Raw genomic sequence first — 18,021 nt, forward strand, 5'->3', positions numbered from 1 at the left:
CTCCCATGTCTCTCTAGATCTGGTGGTGTTTTTACTTGATGGTACCTCTGCTGGGGATTTAGGGCTTTGTATGAAGTGGGAAGTAAGAAAGAACAACGGAAACCTCTCTACATTCTCAGTCTCACCAAAATACTGTCTTCGCTAAAAGGAGCGCTACTGCCCTCAGGATCCCATTGAGAATTGTTGGTACTGGTATTTTTAAACCACCTGATTTCAATATTCATACCTGGGCATAGCCTAATAACATAGGATTATTGAATTCTTGTTCTCATCTTTGTAATGTTTCCAAGTTGAGTATGTGACTATCAACTCTTTCCTCCAGCCCAAGGGAAAAAAAGTCCACTTTTTTTTTTTTTTTGAAAAGCTGGGAATCACAAAACATTTGGAATTGGGGGTTCAGAATCGCATGCTCCCTGGGCTGGAGCATCTTTCTCTTCTCTCCGACCATCCAGCAAAGGAAGAGGGTGATCTAGAAGCAATGCTATGTGGAGCTTGGTGTACTTATGAGGCCAAAAGAGAATTGCATTTCTCGTTACGTAGGAAACTAGAGCTTAAAGACCTGTTCAGGTGGTAGCCTAACAAATGTGAAGATTTTTCAGGGGCACAAGGGGTATATGTGAGGGGGCTGTGCCTTATTAGAGATCCCTTTTCCTCTGTCCCTCATAACCTGGGAAAGTACATGCTGGTGAAATTTCATCCTGAACAAACTACCTCAGATCTCTCTCCACTATTCCCTCCACCCTGTCCAAGATAAGCTCCATTTTCTAGTGCAACTTCACTTCGGGCCTTTTTTTTTTAAATAGAATCCGCATATTTTTTCACTTTTGTTTATTTTTCCCCAAAGCCTTTGGCCTTTCCCTTCAGTGATTCACAGTATGGGACCATTTCAAAATGATCCGACAAGATGTTTCTCTTCCCAGGGGAGATGGGAAATGGGTAAATGACAGCCTATCCCAAGATGTTACCATGTTGCGTGCGGGGATTTTAATAAAGAAATGGCATCTCACTTGCCATCAAAGCCACTTGATGGGTGGACTTACAGGGAGACAACCTTCTAGATCTTTCCCTGATTCCACAGAAATAAGATGGGAAAACTAAAGCATGGTTGTTAGGGGTTTATTCATATCAGTTGATTATGGGAATCAGTCCTTTTACTTCCTCCGTTACCGAAGTTTAGGATAGGCATTTGAGAACTCAGATTTTGCAACAAAATAATTGAACTATCAGAGGTGGGAGGTTACAGATAAGAGGAGAGAAGGCAGAAGCAGGGCGTACTTGGACCCTCACCATCCCCCCGCACTTAACGCTTATTCTTCGGGCCTGTGCCTCTGGAGAGCCTCCACCCTTCCGCCACTCAGTGTGGAAAACTCCTTCTCCCCAGATGTAGCCACTCCCTCTTCTCTGCTCTCAAAGGGCTTTGTACTTTCCTCTGTTAGAGTACTTGGCATTCTGGGATTATGGTCATGTGTGCAGTGGTCACCCATTTTGCCCACATTTTGAGGGGCAGGGAAGTGGGCCAAATTTGTCTCGGTATCTTCACCACCCAGAACAGGTCCTGTCGTATATAGAAGGTCTAATAGGGCACATCCTAATATAAGGTGGTGAGTGTGTAGGGGCCGGGGATTCAGGGGCATTTCTGTTCATAATGCTGACATGGGTGTCAGCGTTTTCCTAATCTCTTCAGACAACACCCCTCCTCCCCTGTCCTCCGTTCTCTCAGCCTCCTATTTCCCTTTCCCCCTTTGAGTCACATAAGAAAATATAAAGTATCAGTAAAAGTTACTAGATGTATATGTAGTTTTTGATTACAAATATTCATTGGGATATTAGGACAATTACCAGCATGTATTTTCACTGCATGTCAAAATGTGGAGGCTGGCTTTAATCTTTCTACTGAGCTTTGACTTCTGCATATGGTGGACATTTTTTTTAGCTCTTGGCTGCCCAGCCTCCAGGCCCCCGTTCTTCCAGTAACAACACCCTGGGGGTTTTTTTAGGGGGGTGTAATCATCTCCCCCCATTGGGTGCAGTCTTGGTGGTACTGAGTTCAAGGTAGCCCACTCTCCCTTGGCCTGGGATGAGTTATTAGTGGTCACCACTGTGTAGAGTGTAGGGCTGCGGAGAGGAGGCTCTAACTTAATTTTTGCAATGAACAATTTGAAATTTAAAGATTTAAGAAAAAGAAAATATTTGCCCCAACGATCTGGCTAGACGCAATGAATTTTCCCTGGTAAAACCATTTGAACAGCAACCACAGGCCTGGTCTGTCCTCCTCGATTGCACAGGGCCCAGGGGAATGCAGACAGTGCCACGTCACGCTCCCGAAGTTGCCAAAAATCCCTTGAAAATGATTGAACAGATGTCTTTTCTTAGGGTTGAGCAGATATACGACACAACAGCCTGCTTTCAATTCCAGGCTTGTTGTCTTAGGGGCAGCAAAATCAATCCCTTTCAGGTTTGTTCTCTGAATGTTTTTTAAATCTTCAGAATTCTCATCGCAAGAGCCCCTACGTATGCAAGAACACGAAACACATCTGGGCGGGTCACTGTTTCGTCGCGGGCTGCACACTTCCTGGGTGATGGTGGCATGGAACGGGCCTCCCCCAGTTGTCCTTGCAGCTGGAGCTCAGCGAGAAGTGGTTTCTGAGCTTTGGAACCAGCAGTTTCAATGGCATGAACACAGACACACGGCCTGTGAATCACCCACACTAAGAGGGGGGGGGGGTCTTGTCATTCACCAGCACAAAGGAAAAGGACGTCGGACTTCCTAAAATAAACTGGGGCTCAAGTCAAGCGGTTTGTCACAGGATCTGTCCTTGGGTGTCTGGCCTTCTATCCTGTTTTTGGTGGCATGGGAAAAGACGACTGAAGAACTGCACATAAATAATTAAATGACAGCTCTCAGTACTTTTCAGAGAGTCATACTTTACGTTAGTGCCTCTTGGGTGGAGCAGATATTGCATCAAAATATTTCCAGGAATTTTGTTTACACAACCTTCAGAATAAAGTGCATTATTATTATTATTTTTGAAAGATTTTATTTCTTTGACAGAGAGAGCCAGAGAGAGAGTGAGGGAGCAGAAGCAGGGGGAGCAGCAGAGGGAGAGGGAGAAGCAGGGTCCCCGCTGAGCAGGGAGCCCGACGACGTGGGGCTTGATCCCAGGACCCTGAGATCACGACCTGAGCTGAAGGCAGACGCTTAACCGACTGAGCCACCCAGGCGCCCCTAAAGCGCATTTTTAATGAGGATACACACTTCCTGACCCCAAATGGGTCACTGACACTTACCTGTCATATTATCAGTTGAGAAAGAAGTTGGGGATCAGGAGGCAGTATGTCTCTTGCATGGAGAGAGGATGGAGTTGAAGGAGAGACACCCGGGTTTGCATCTGGACTGGCCTGCCAGTGGCTGTGGAAACTCAGCCAGTCTCTCTGTATCAATGAGGGGCACGACGTCATCTGTGGAATGGAAAACCATTTCCCTGGTGATGTCTTGGTGAACCTCTGGTGCATTTTAGGGGCTTAGAAAGGATAGCTGTTATTATTACCTCTGATTTCACAGAATTAGGTATGGACAGCTCAAACAGACCCCTGTTTTGCCATGTGGGAACAACTCAGGGGTCAAGTCTGGGCATTGCAGACCTACCGCATGGGCCTCCCAATAGACAAGTCCATTGCAACAGAAGTGCTTTTCTGCATCCTGACAATTGCAACCCAAAGGTCAAATGATCTCACTCCCTGCTCCTGGCAGAGCGTTCAGCACGCCTCCCTTGCCCTGCAGCCCTGCTTTCTCTGCACAGTGCGGGTGGGGAAAGCAGTGGCTGACTTTGTTCCTAATTCCGGGTTCTGCAGAATTCCGGCTTTCTCTCATCTCAGCCAGCATGTGGCCAGTCTCCCTCTTTTACCTCCTCCAACCCCTCCTTTTCATGAATTTCTGGCACCTTCATCACTCCACTGTCAGGCTGCCCAGGAAACCTGAACACTCCTGGGATTTTGCTGAGCCGATTTAGTCCATCAGGACCTACTTCAGGGCTCTGCCTCTACAGCAAAATGACCCAAAGGGCAGTTCTTTCCCTTAGATTCTGGGGCCACATATATATACACACACACACACACATATGTACTATATGTTATATATATATTTATATTTATATATATAATGTGTGCATATATATGTAACATAAGCATAAAACTTAAAACATAAACATAAAACAAAAAACATAAAAATCCTAAGTCTTCCTCACACCCACCAACACCACCCAGTCCTTCCTCCGCTACTGCTGTTAGTTTCTTATTTATCTTTCCAGAGGCACTTACCCTTTATAAAATTTCTGTGCTTCTCTCCCTCCCTTCCTCCTTCTCTTACTTGTTTATTTAATTTCCCTTCCTTCCTTTCTTACAAATGAAAGCGTGCTGTATTGTTCTATGCCGTACTTTTTAAAAAAGATTTATTTATTTTTAGTATGAGTTGGGGGGGGAGGGTGGAAGGAGAGGGAGAGTCTTTAGCAGATTCCCTGCCTGAGATCAGGACAAGAGATCACCATCTGAGCTGAAACCAAGAGTTGGTGACTTAACCGGGTGCCCCCCACCCCAGGCACATCACATGCCTTGCTTTTTAAAATTTTTTTATTATGTTAATCACTATACATTACATCATTAGTTTTTGATGTAGTGTTCCATGATTCATTGTTTGTGCATAACACCCTGTGCTCCACGCAGAACGTGCCCTCTTTAATACCCATCACCAGGCTAACCCATCCCCCCACCCCCCTCCCCTCTAGATCCCTCGGGTTGTTTCTCAGAGTCCATCGTCTCTCATGGTTCGTCCCCTCCTTCATTTTTCCCTTCCTGCTATCTTCTTTTTTTTTTTTTAACCTGTAATGTATTATTTGTTTCAGAGGTACAGGTCTGTGATAGACACTGGGGAGGGTATGTGCTATGGTGAGCGCTGTGAATTGTCTGAGATTGTTGAATCACATGCCTTGCTTTTTTAACTTAACCAAATCGGTACATAGTGTAAGGCCACCTTCAAATGTGGACTTTTTCTGTCCTCTCAAACAGTGCTCTCCAAATCTTTATGTATCACGCCGTCATTTAAAAACTGCTGGAGGCATACCAAAAAAATATAATTATTCATTCATTTATAGAGTATAATCATACCACTACTGTGCTAATAACATTTACATTATAAAAGTCATCAAAATAGAAATTTTAAAATGATAAAGATGAAATTTTACATACTAAATTTTTAAAAACTGTATTTGATTTTTAGTAGTACAAAGTATTTTTGCTCCTTAAAATATTACTGTTGATATTTTTAACAGGATCAATGTGTTGCATATGCTTTGTCATATTTGAAAAATCTTGGGTCACCCTTTTGTGATACAGCAATTCAAGTTCTGGCCATATGTTCACTTCACTTTGACACTTGGATTCAAAGTCCATCAGAGCTGAAGCAGACAATTTACAGATGGAGATACATAGATCCAAATGGAAGAAAGGCCTCATTCAATGAGCTTTATTAACTCCCCACACTCATTTTTCAATCCTATCTTCTGCGCAAAGACATTTGTTGAAATTTTCCTTGATTTAAGGTTTTTGTTCTTTATCATGTGCAACAAAGTAAATGGAAACATTTCTAAACACCTGTTTTCAAAATGTTTTTGCCATAGGTTGAGTTTCTTTTGAAGAGAAATGACTTTCTCACTAACTGTTAAGAGTGCTACTTCAACCTTGAAAGGACAGATTGTGGGTTTCCTCTTTGTGTGTGTATGTATGTATTTATTTTTGTGTGTGTTTACTTTTAAAAACAGTATGTGCTAGATGCCATACTAACAATATCCACTCACCATGACAGAAAATGACAGCTCCTCTGCAAACACTTGTCCTTTTGTCAAAGAAAGAATACACGACTCGTTCCCAGGTTCTACAGCTCCTTTAAATACACTGCCATGAGATGACCACCGAGGTACCTGAGGCTGATCTGCCATTCCCCATTGCAAGGCAAAATGCTATAAAGATCCTCCAATTTGAAGGCTTTGTTTTTATGAAATTAATCCCATTTGATGGTATCCTATAAGCATGGAAGTTGCAATTGGCAATAGGCAAGACCCAGAACCATGAGAAGGTCCCTCCCCTCTCCTCCCTGCATCTCCCTCTCTGTGTGTACGTTGTTCATGGTAATGGCAGCCATGTGAGACATCAGACTGTCTCATGTTTGGATCAAGAGGTGGCATCTTAATGGATTGTCTTGAGTGTCCCATGGAAGGTGTGTACCCCACACGAAGATTCTCTACGCAAGGACTCTCCGAGTGAATTCAAAAACTTGTTTTCCTTTAGTCTCTGAAATTCTCTTCCCTCCCTTTTAAAGTAAAATACCTGCCAGATTTAGTCTCCACAGGACTATACCCTCAGGGGAGTTGGCTAGGGTTGCTCTGGGAAGGCTTGGCAGGTTGTCCCTCGGACGGTCCTATGCCTGGGACAGCAAGATGATAAACATGACAGCATCTACAACTTCTATTTATTGGGCTATTATTTTGTGTGGGTCCCTACTCTAAGTGTTTCATAAATACAGTCGATTCTCTTTGTTCATTCTAGTTCTCTTCTATAACATCTCCCCAAATACTGAATTGATGAATTCTGAACCATTGCTCCTAGGGGAAATACAGGATGTGGTTCCTACCAGCCTCTGGTCACAACATTTTTGTCAACCGATTAGTACATAACTTTGTTTAAGGATTTTATTTATTTTAAAGAGAGAGGGAGCATGAGCGGGGGAGGGGCAGAGGGAGAGGGAGATAGAGAATCCCAAGCAGACTCCTTGCTGAGCGCAGAGCCCATTGCAGGGCTTGATCCACAACCCTGAGATCATGACCTGAGTGAAAACCAAGAGTCAGATGCTTAACTGACTGAGCCACCCAAGCGCCCCTATGTGTGTTTCTGTTTAAAGAAACCTTATCAAATGTATGTTGTTGCTTTGTTAATATTGAATTCATGGCCAACAGCACTATAACTTGTGCTTGAATGAAGACTATCTAACAGACGTACTTTCTCCGTAAGGCACACCACAGCCCTCTTGCACTGAGGAACTCCAGACAGTTTTTCAGCACTGTTTAGGAGCCCTTTTAAATAAAAAAAAGTACCAATAAAAAGCACAAAAATGTAGAAAAATGTGGCACTAGACTACAAAAAGAACACCTGTTTGACCGTGGCTGAGAATGTGCACATTGGGCAACTCACATTTTTTCATCACTCCGCCCATGTTCGCAAATGACCATACAAGTGAGCAAGTATTGATTTTGGGGTTACAAATAAATTTTAGTGAACAGGTGATACAAATATGGAATCTATGAATAATGAAGATCGACTGTAATATCTCATGGTACCCTTGTGAAATGGATACTAGTACAATGATACGTGAACTGAAAGGATCCTCAGGAGTCTCTGTCTTCTTTGAGACTTTGGGAAGCTAGGACAGTGAAGTGACTTACCCCAAAATGTCCAGGGCACACACATGGCACTAAACTCCTGCTCTCCCAGCCACAGTTGGTGCCCTTTCCACTGCATATTTTTGGGACCAAATGCAACAATTTAAATGGCAGGTGGGGCTATATGCAAAACTCTTTGCACATTCCCCCTAGCTTATTCTCTGCAATAATTAAAATCTGTTTTTGATCAGAATGTTTGATTTGATGTCTGGTAGTATAGGGGCACAGTGAGAGATATCTATAAAAAAAAACCCACAAAGGGAGATCACCAACCTGAATGAAATCAGGCACAAAATGAGAAATTAAAAGAACCCAAAATATTTGCAGCAAGAACAGGCTTTGACTTTTCAAATTTAGTTCTCCAGTGAGCCAGTTCATAAATGGGTAAAATGAGAGAAATGATGTTGAAAAAGCCAAACGTGCTGGGGAATTTCAGAGGTGAGAGCCCATGTTGCATAAACAGGAGAGATGTGCCAAAATGGGGTATTTTAGTTGGAAAATTACTAATGTATGCATATTTATAAATGTATGTATTTGGATACCAGATTGTCTCAAATTTTTTTGATATTCCAACAATTATACAAAATCAGTTTGTTCCTTATTTGGCTTAAAGAAGTACAGAATTTAAAATGGCTCATAACTCATGCAGCCTGCAGGCTGTTTGATAAACGTGTACACTTGAAATGAGCCAAGACACTGAAAAACCAAGAAGCAAAAAACAAAGAAAGAAAAGACGAAGATTCAGTGTGTTCTTTGAGTAAGAACCTCTGCGTATCACCAATTGGTACATTATGACTTTTATACATAAGATTTCTATTTCAAAGAATTCCAAGCTACCTTTCTTGCTAAGACTCTCCACATTCCAAAGTCTTGCCCGCCACTATTATGACTGCACCCATTCCTCTGTAGTGATAATTAGATGCTCTTACCCAGTGTACTTACCAAACACTTTTTTTTTAAAGATTTTATTTATTTGAGAGAGAGAGAATGAGAGATAGAGAGCACGAGAGGGAAGAGGGTCAGAGGGAGAAGCAGACTCCCCGCTGAGCAGGGAGCCCGATGCAGGACTCGATCCCGGGACTCCAGGATCATGACCTGAGCCGAAGGCAGCCGCTTAACCAACTGAGCCGCCCAGGCGCCCCTTACCAAACACTTTCATATGCATACTATGAGACAAACTCTCCTGTTATTTACAGAACAAGATGCTGTTACAACTTTATCCACTTACTGCACTTACTCTTAGAAGGAATTAAAAATTCCCATTCAAGGCCTCGACCTTCCATATATCTGCTTCTTTCTGAAACAGGGTCTCAGAATCCATTCTTCCCATCCGTTAAGTTAGAAGAGGTCATTCTTACTCATGAGTAGCATTTTCTTAAAGTTAATTTTGTAATGAACCATCTCTCCCCCAAAACAGAACCTTCCTTGTTTCAAGGATAATTTTTATTGATGGGAAACATTTTAAAGATATAAAAAGACAATTTTCTTATTTATAGGACAGTTTCCATTTTGGAAATTTTCTTCTCAATGTTCTTTCTTTTAGGAAAGCAGCTTATCCATCAATAAGGATCCCATCCTCTCTCAAAAATGAATCGATTAATCATGTCAAAAGACCTCAGAGGCTGGTCATAGGGTAAAATGTGTCCTCCACCTCGAACAATTACCTTAGAGAAGAAAAAGAAAAGTTTAGAGAAATGGATGTTCTACATGAATGGGAAGTTTTAGTTCAGACTGAAGTATTCTTTTTTTTTTTTTTTTTTTTTTAAAGATTTTATTTATTTATTTGAGAGAGAGAGCACACGAGAGGCGGGAGGGTCAGAGAGAGAAGCGGACTCCCTGCCGAGAAGGGAGCCCGATGTGGGACTCGATCCCAGGACTCCAGGATCATGACCTGAGCCGAAGGCAGTTGCTTAACCAACTGAGCCACCCAGGCGCCCAGACTGAAGTATTCTTAAAGCTTCCATGAAATACAGAACATACTCTGTATCAATCCATGCCTTTGGATATGCTGATTGTCTAAGATTTGATAGCTTTAATTATAGGTACTTTAAGGTAGGAAAGGTTTACAGTTGTGTGGCTGTTTAACAAAAAGTTGTGTTCATCTTTCACATTTATAGAAACTTGAAAATTGTCTTTTTCCTTTTGGGAGTGAGCTGTCTGCTAGTCTGTGCTGTGTTATTCTTCCCTGGTGAAGCCCCTGAGGTGTGATGACCTACCCTGGGGCCATCTCTGCCCCCCCCCATCTGGGTGGAGGAATCCACCCACCTGCCCCCTTCAGTCCGCTGAGCCACTTGGCCCTCACACTGAGCTCTACCTGCCATATTAGTCTTGGCCATTAATACAGGGGATATTTTGATTCTCCAAAAAATTAAAATGACAAACATGAGAAATCCTTGACACCTGAAATTTTTAAAAGGCCATTTTTTTGAGTAGCACAGAATTAGAACATTCTTTTTTCCCAACGTTTTATTATGAAAAAAATTCAAACATAGAGCAAATCTGAAAGAATTTCATAGACTTATCACTTAGATTCTCTCATTAACACCCACTTTACTCACTTTCTCACACTACCCAACTATTAATCCATCTTATCTTTTTGACACATTTCAAAGTCAAATATGGATATCAGTCGACTTCCCCCAGATTTTATGTAAAATTAACACACAATGAAGTGCAGTTCTGTTAAGTGCGGGCTCACTGAGTTTGTACAGTAGTGGATACCTGTGTCACCTAACAAGATATATAGAGCATTCCGAAACACCTAGAGTTAAGGTGAGTGCAGACACTTGTGCCTGGTGCCATACCGATAAAAAAGAAAAAAAATAAAAGCAGGGGCAGGGTGGGGGGGACTCGTCTCTGTATTCGGAAAGCCTCTGGTTTCAGCAAATGTCCCAAGTAGAGGACAAGGGGAGGCCTTCGGGATTCAACACCCAAAGGGAAAGAACCGACACAGTGTTGGCAGGCCCCCTGCAGGAGAGAGCAGTGTGGCCTGCCACGTCCTACGGCATATGTGGAAAATGGGCAGGAGTTAGTAGTGGACGAAGGGAGTGAACACAGGCAGGAAAGGGATCACATTCGGTAAGTTCTAGCTGCTAAATCACAATCAGCAAGTAAAGGCCCCTTTGACAAGGCCCTTCATGGCTTGTTTTACCTGCCTCAATCAGAAGGGAACTGAGACAGAAGAAAATTACACATATATTTACAGAGTGCATTTAATATATTAATAATCCACCCCCAACACCCAGCGTCTTAAGACCGTGCTATGCGGGAAGTGGGATCAAGATGATTAGATGAATTTTACTTTGCAGCTCACAGCTACACAGGTTGTGCACTGCACAACTAACTGCAGAAAGCACTTAGCAACCTCGGTGACTGAGTGATATGGAGCTATTAGGAGGCTTGTCCAAGTCACCCAATTATAATTGAGAGAATGACCTGGGACCTGGCTTTTGATGCACACACCAGTGTTTTTATTCAAATCCTAGTATTTGTATAATAATTCTTTACATTTGAACTAAACTTTATAGCTTAGTCATAGAACATTTCACCTGGCTCTCAGCAGCCCTCTGAGGCAAGTAAGGGAAGTAGACCACCATTACAGATGTGAAATTGGACTTACCCCTCACACACAATTGGCAACACCTGCTGTATGCCGCACCCATCAATGGCCATTTGTGCCTTGCTGCCATGACAGTGGAGCCCATCTGCCATTTGCGTACAAGCTTGTGTCTGGAAACCCAATGTGTCTCACTTTGTCACAGACTGAAAGTCAACCTATGTGTGACATGAGCCCGTGCATGCGACTCTAGAGAAAAACTTTTGTTGCCCCCACAGTCCCAGGCTAGAATTCTCTTCTGGTAGGTTCCCATCCAAATCGCCGGCTCTGGCCAGAATCTGATGAGTGATTCTATGCAACTTCAGCTCAGCTAAGGACACTTAGGGGAGTCATGTTTGCGACAAAACCCAGCTGCTGCCTGGCAGCAATGGTCCAGAACACCGGTAAGCTGAATCCAAGAGCTAATGGTCATCCTGCCTCCTGAACCAGAACTGCAGCTAATGGGGGGTAACATAGTGCTTTATGGCCTGGGCCTGGAGTCAGGAGGGCAGGAGCATGACTCGAGGCACAGCAAAAGCTGTGTGACCCTGGGCAAATAACTTACCTGCTCTGAGCCTCAGTTTCCTTCACTGTACAATAGAGAAAAAAGTATTACCTCTTGGGATAGTTGGGAATTACGGGAGCAATTAGTGGAATGATGTACAGGTAACACTTAGCATAACACCTGGATGGTAATAAATATTAACCATTGTCATTATTCTTTCAACAGTTATCTCTACTCAAAACCCAGGATTGAAATGCTTATATCAAACTACCCTAAAACACTGTGTTCCTACGTTAGCATTAAGAAAACTTGGGGAGCGCCTGGGTGGCTCAGTTGGTCTGCCTTGGCTCCGGTCATGATCCCAGGACCCTGGGATTGAGCCCCGCGTCGGGGTCCCTGCTCAGTGGGAACCTGCTTCTGCTTCTCCCTCTGCCTGCTCCTCTGCCTCCTTGTGCTCACTCTCTGTCAAATAAATAAATAAAATCTTAAAAAAAAAAAGAAAGAAATCTTGGTTTCAGGGAGTTGTTTAAAACAGCACTTCTCAGACTAGAATGTGCATCAAAACACCTGAGCTCGTTAGAACAGACTGCTGGGCCACACCCCTAGACTTTCCAGCACTGAAGGTCCAGGGCAGGGCCTGATAATTTGCATTTCTAACAATTCTAAGGTGATGCTCATACTGTTGGTCCAAAGACTACTCTTTGAAAACCGCTGTTTATAAGAACCTTTTCCATTCTGTGACAAACCAGGCAATTCTCTATTTATATCAAGGGAGAATACAAACAAATTTGTTTAACGCCTACTCATGGCCTCACCTGAGTGTATTTCTCCTGATCATCTGCTTTCCTTCTATTTACACACACACACACACACACACACACACACACACATACACACACACACATTCTCTGACCATGATAAGTGGTGAATAAGAGGTGATAAGGTTGGGTGTTACAATTCTTCTCAGTAACCTGCCTGACCCCCAGTCTAGTTCTGAGCTGCGATATGTAATGACCAAATGTCATCATGAATGGTGTCATTAAGATTGGAAAGAAAAGCTCATTTGGGAACAAAATCTTTTTCACACACCACAAAATTCTAAAGTATGTTCCCTAGCATATTGACAGCATTTTACCGATGTCAACCTCAAATAAATTTATGAGCGCCGGAAAAAAAAACAAAAAAACCAATCTGTTGTTTATAGCCAAGCTGCTCACCGCTCACAAATCAAGGACACAAACCACTCCATAGTTTTTAGAGGTGTGTAACAAAATGTGACAGGGCCGTGATTTTGTATTTAAATGTGACAAGATTCATCCAAGGCTCCCTGGATAGAAATGGTCTCATCGTCAGAAACTGTGTATGTTGGGTGTTTCCACATGAGAGCTCAATTCTCTAAACTCATGTATTCCAGATGTTCCAGGGGGGTCAACAGATGTGTCATGAATTTTAAAAGGGTTATGCAAACACTTTAAAGCTTCATTCCACTTTATTTTTGTAGAAAAAGATACAATCCTCCCTGGAACTGGAAACATGGACCTGGCAGCAAAGGTCTCCCAGTTGTGCCATTAGAGGTGACAAGAGAGGGGAATTCAAGCTGGGAGAGTGGGTGTAGCTTTGTCCGGGGAGACGTGGTGGGGGTCTTGCAGGAGCAGATGCCTGGACAGACAGTACGAGGTGGGTTGGGGTGGGACACACTGCCCCCAGAGGAAATGCCCTTGCAAAAGCAGCGCAGCAGAGCATGAAACTGCAAGGCACACGCGACAAGCAACAGCCTGCACAGGGTTCCCTGTATGAAGGGTCAGAGGGGAAAGAAAAGGGAGAGTTGAATAGACAAATACTAGTGAGACCATGTGATACCCCATATGATGTGCTGCTGTGTGTGTGTGTGTGTGTGTTAAAATACACATAACATAAAATTACCATTCTAACCATTTTTAAATGAACAGTAAGATTTCGTACACTCACAATGTGGTGCAACCATCACCACTATCTAGTTGCAGAATGTTTTCATCACCCCAAAGGGAGCCCTGTATCCATTAGCCATCTCTCCCCATTCTCCTGCCCTGCCCACCCCTGGCAATCAAGAGGCTGCTGTCTCTGTGGCGTTGCCTCTTCTGGACACCTCCAAGAGGGTTTCAAGCAGGGCAGTAATATGCTCAGATGTGCATTCTAGAAAGAGGCCTTAATATGTAGTGAGGGGGCTGATTTGGAAGGAAATGAGACTGAGGCAGGGAGGCGAGTTAGGAGACCAGCTGTTCAGGTGAGAGAGGATGTGGGCACATGGGAGAAATGGGGAGAAGGGGAAGGAGAACAGGGATGTTGGGGTGGAAGCAATAAAATCGGTGACTCATCAGCTGTAAAGGTAAAGTGCAAGCATCCCCCAACCCATGTACACATCCTCCCCATTTCAGGCTTCTTTTTTTTTTTTTTTTAAGATTGCAGCTATAATCTTTTAATGATTTTTTTAAATAATTTTTTTATGTTAGTCACCATACAGTACATCATTAGTTTTTGATGTAGTGTTCCATGATTCATTGTTTGCGTATAACACCCAGTGCTCCATGCAATACGTGCCCTCCTTTATACCCATCACCGGGGCTCACCCATCCCCTGCCTCCCTCTAAAACCCTGTTTGATTCCCGGAGTCCATAGTCTCTCATGGTTCGTTTCCCTCTCTGATTTCCCCCGCTTCATTTTTCCCTTCCTTCTCCTAATGTCCTCCATACTATTCCGTATGTTCCACAAATAAGTGAAACCATATGATAATTGACTTTCTCTGTCACTTAGCATAATCTCCTCCAGTTCCATCCATGTTGATGCAAATGTTGGGTATTCATCCTTTCTGATGGCTGAGTAATATTCCATTGTATATATGGACCACATCTTCTTTATCCATTCGTTTGTTGAAGGGCATCTTGGCTCCTTCCACAGTTTGGCTACTGTGGACATTGCTGCTATGAACACTGGGGTGCATGTGGCCCTTCTTTTCACTACATCTGTATCTTTGGGGTAAATACCCAGTAGTGCAGTTGCTGGGTTATAGGGTAGCTCTACTTTTAACTTTTTGAGGAACAGTCATCAGACAACAAAAAGAAATAAAAGGTATTCAAATTGGCAAAGAAGAAGTCAAACTCTCTCTCTTTGCAGATGACATGATACTTTATGTGGAAAACCCAAAAGACTCCACCCCCAAATTACCAGAACTCATACAGCAATTCAGTAATGTGGCAGGATACAAAATCAATGCACAGAAATCAGTTGCTTTCCTATACACTAACAATATAACTGTAGAAAGAGAAATTAGGGAATTGATTCCATTTACAATAGCACCCAAAACCATAAGATACCTTTGAATAAACCTAACCAAAGAGGTAAAGGAGCTATACTCTAGAAACTACAGAACACTTATGAAAGAAATTGAAGAAGACACAAAAAGATGGAAAAACATTTCATGCTCATGGATCGGAAGGATAAACATTGTTAAAATGTCTATGCTACCCAGAGCAATCTATACTTTCAGTGCCATCCCAATCAAAATACCAACGGCATTTTCCAAAGTGCTGGAACAAACAATCCTAAAATTTGTATGGAACCAAAAAAGACCCTGAATCGCCAAGGAAATGTTGAAAAAGAAAAACAAAGCTAAGGGCATCACGTTGCCTGATTTCAAGCTATATTACAAAGCTGTGATCACCAAGACAGCATGGTACTGACACAAAAACAGACACATAGATCAATGGAACAGAATAGAGAGCCCAGATATGGACCCTCAACTCTATGGTCAAATAATCTTCGACAAAGCAGGAAAAAGTATGCAATGGAAAAAAGACAATCTCTTCAATAAATGGTGCTGGGAAAATTGGACAGCTATATATAGAAGAATGAAACTCGACCATTCTCTAACACCATACACAAAGATAAACTCTAAATGGATGAAAGACCTCAATGTGAGACAGGAATCCATCAAAATCCTAGAGGAGAACATAGGCAGTAACCTCTTTGACATCGGCCACAGCAACTTCTTTCAAGACACATCTCCAAAGGCAAGAGAAACAAAAGCAAAAATGAACTTTTGGGACTCCATTTCAGGCTTCTGACACAGGCAGCTTTGCAAGAGGTGGTGCTATTAACCAAGAAAGAAGAAAAGAGGCAGGTTTGGGAGGTGGGCAATATGGGATAGGTTTATAGTTCTTGTTATTCACTACAGGATGATGCAGACACAGGGAAAGAATCTTGCTTATTATGGTTTCTGATTTACACTAAAGTTATTTTATTATTTTTTATCTTATTTCATATTTACAAAATCTTACCTTTTCGCTTTCAGACACTAACCACGAGTAGAAATGGAATAAATATGCACTCAAATAAAGAATATACGAAAAAAACAAAAGGCACTTGGGAATGAGAATAAAAAAATAAGCCAAAGCTTGTTAGCAGCCACCTCCTAAAAAAGAATGGGGCAACCCACTTAAAAAAAAATCAACACTTCCATCTCCCCCACCAAAAACCAAACTAGAGAACAAGGTTGAAAGCTTCTCCCAAAACACTCAGGGAAAACTTGAGAGTTACCAGTGTACAATTCTACTGTAGCAAAGCATTACTGAACAGGAGGGGGAAAGGTGCTTTAGCTGACCAAAATGTAGCCATCATAGTGGGACACATCCCTAGAGTTATCAATACGTAGCTTTGGTGCTGACAGTTCCCTAAGGGCTTTCTAGATACACCATCTTACTTAATCAGTTGCAACAATATCATAATTTAGGATTTCCACCTATGACTATGAAGCAATAGCATGTGTCAAACCAGCCCCACCCCACAAGAACACTAAAAGCTGAATTTAAAAAAAGACTGCTCTTTGAAAGTATCAGAAAGCAACCAGGACTTGAGAGGCCAACACTATGGAGAAAAGAGAATCACAGAGAAGTGAATCAAACATTTTGTGCTGCTTTTCTCTTTGAGAAATTCACCAATTTCTAAGCTTCTCTTGGCAAGAAGCCAAGCAAAAATCGACAGATGAAAGGATGAACAGCTAAGCGGAGCTTAGGGTACTTGGGAGACCAAAAAATAAAAACAAAAGAAAACCCAAAAGAAACCAAAGATAAAATTTGGAATCGCAGGCTTGTCAAGGAGGCATGGCTCTGGTAAATACCACAGGCTTTCTCTTAGATCCACAAGAGACAAGGTCTTAGAAGTAGTGAAAACCAGAAGCAGGTTAGCCCTCCCCAAACCTGAATTCCAGCGCCAAATCACCATTTCAGCCCCTGACTGAAGCCAGTTGATCTGCCCCTATGTTAACTGTCTTTCAGAAAAAGCCTTTCTGGAAGAAGATAACATCATTTTTCATACATTTTTGTCCAGCATTCAATAAAATGTAGTAGGCATGCCAAAAGATAAGATCAAATGACTACAAACCAAGGGAAAAAGCGGAGGGCAGAAAGAAACCACAGGGATCCAGATATTGGAGTTATCGGGTATAGATTTTAAAATAACTATGAACTAATTATTCAAGAAGTTATGGAAAACACAGAAAAGAGAAAAAAAGCCATGGGATGACAAACTATTTAACTATGTTTAACTGGAGTCCTAGAATAAGAAGAGAAGGCAGGCACAGTGCAAAAGACATAGTAAAATACAGAGATTGTGAGTAAGAAACTCCCCCAAATCAATAGAAGTCATCAAGCCGCAGCTTTGAGAAGCTCTATGGACCTAAATTGGAAAAACCCAGAAAGAAATAACCACATCTGGGCACATAATAGTATACTGCCAATACCAAAGACAGAAAGAAAATCTTAAAAGTTGTCAGAAAAAGAAACTGCACTTTCAATAATTTCAAAGAAGCAAGAAAGCTGACTAGGTAACAGAAACAATGGAAGCTAGAAGACAGTGGAATTGTATCTTTTGCATTTTTTTTTTTAAGATTTTACTTATTCATTTATTAGCGAGAGAGAGCGTGCAGACGGAGGGGTAGAGGGAGAGAATCTCAAGCAGACTCCATGCTGAGTGTGGAGCCCAGTGTGGGGCTTGATCTCATAGCCCAGAGATCATGACCTGAACTGAAACCAAGAGTTGGATGCTCAAATGACTGAGTCACCCAGGTGCCTCTGCAACCTTCGAATTCTAAAAGAAAGGAGCTGTCGTCTAGGCTTCCCACATAAATGACTCCATAAAGATATTTTCAAGGGAACAAAAAACTGGAAAAAGGTATTGCTGGCAGATCTGTAAAGAAATGTTTGAAGACTGTTCTTCAGACAGAAGGATAATCATACCTATGGATACATGAAAAGACAGAGGAGAATGAAGAGCAACTGAGAATTTACATGTATAGATAAATGAATGTCAATAATAATAATAATAATGTCTTGTGGAGTATAAACCACGTAGAAGTTTTAAAAAAAGACCACAGTTGCACAAAAGGTGGCATAAATTGAGTT

The 18,021-nt window shown here is 42.2% G+C and overlaps 1 protein-coding gene across 7 annotated transcripts in view; it reads right to left on the bottom strand.

Moving 5' to 3' along the window:
• Positions 1 to 8,908: 8,908 nt before the first annotated feature.
• The window catches only part of CPVL (carboxypeptidase vitellogenic like), a 127,089-nt gene continuing 117,976 nt past the window's right edge, over positions 8,909 to 18,021 (bottom strand). For all 7 annotated transcript variants that reach the window (XM_027573894.1, XM_027573890.1, XM_027573892.1 and 4 more), the window contains one exon: positions 8,909 to 9,151. In XM_027573894.1, coding sequence (XP_027429695.1) covers positions 9,047 to 9,151 — 105 coding nt within the window. In that variant the 3' untranslated portion in view covers positions 8,909 to 9,046. The remainder of the gene's footprint in view (positions 9,152 to 18,021) is intronic.

Source organism: Zalophus californianus, chromosome 12 (genome assembly GCF_009762305.2).
Source record: "Zalophus californianus isolate mZalCal1 chromosome 12, mZalCal1.pri.v2, whole genome shotgun sequence".
NCBI classification, from domain to species: Eukaryota; Metazoa; Chordata; class Mammalia; order Carnivora; family Otariidae; genus Zalophus; species Zalophus californianus.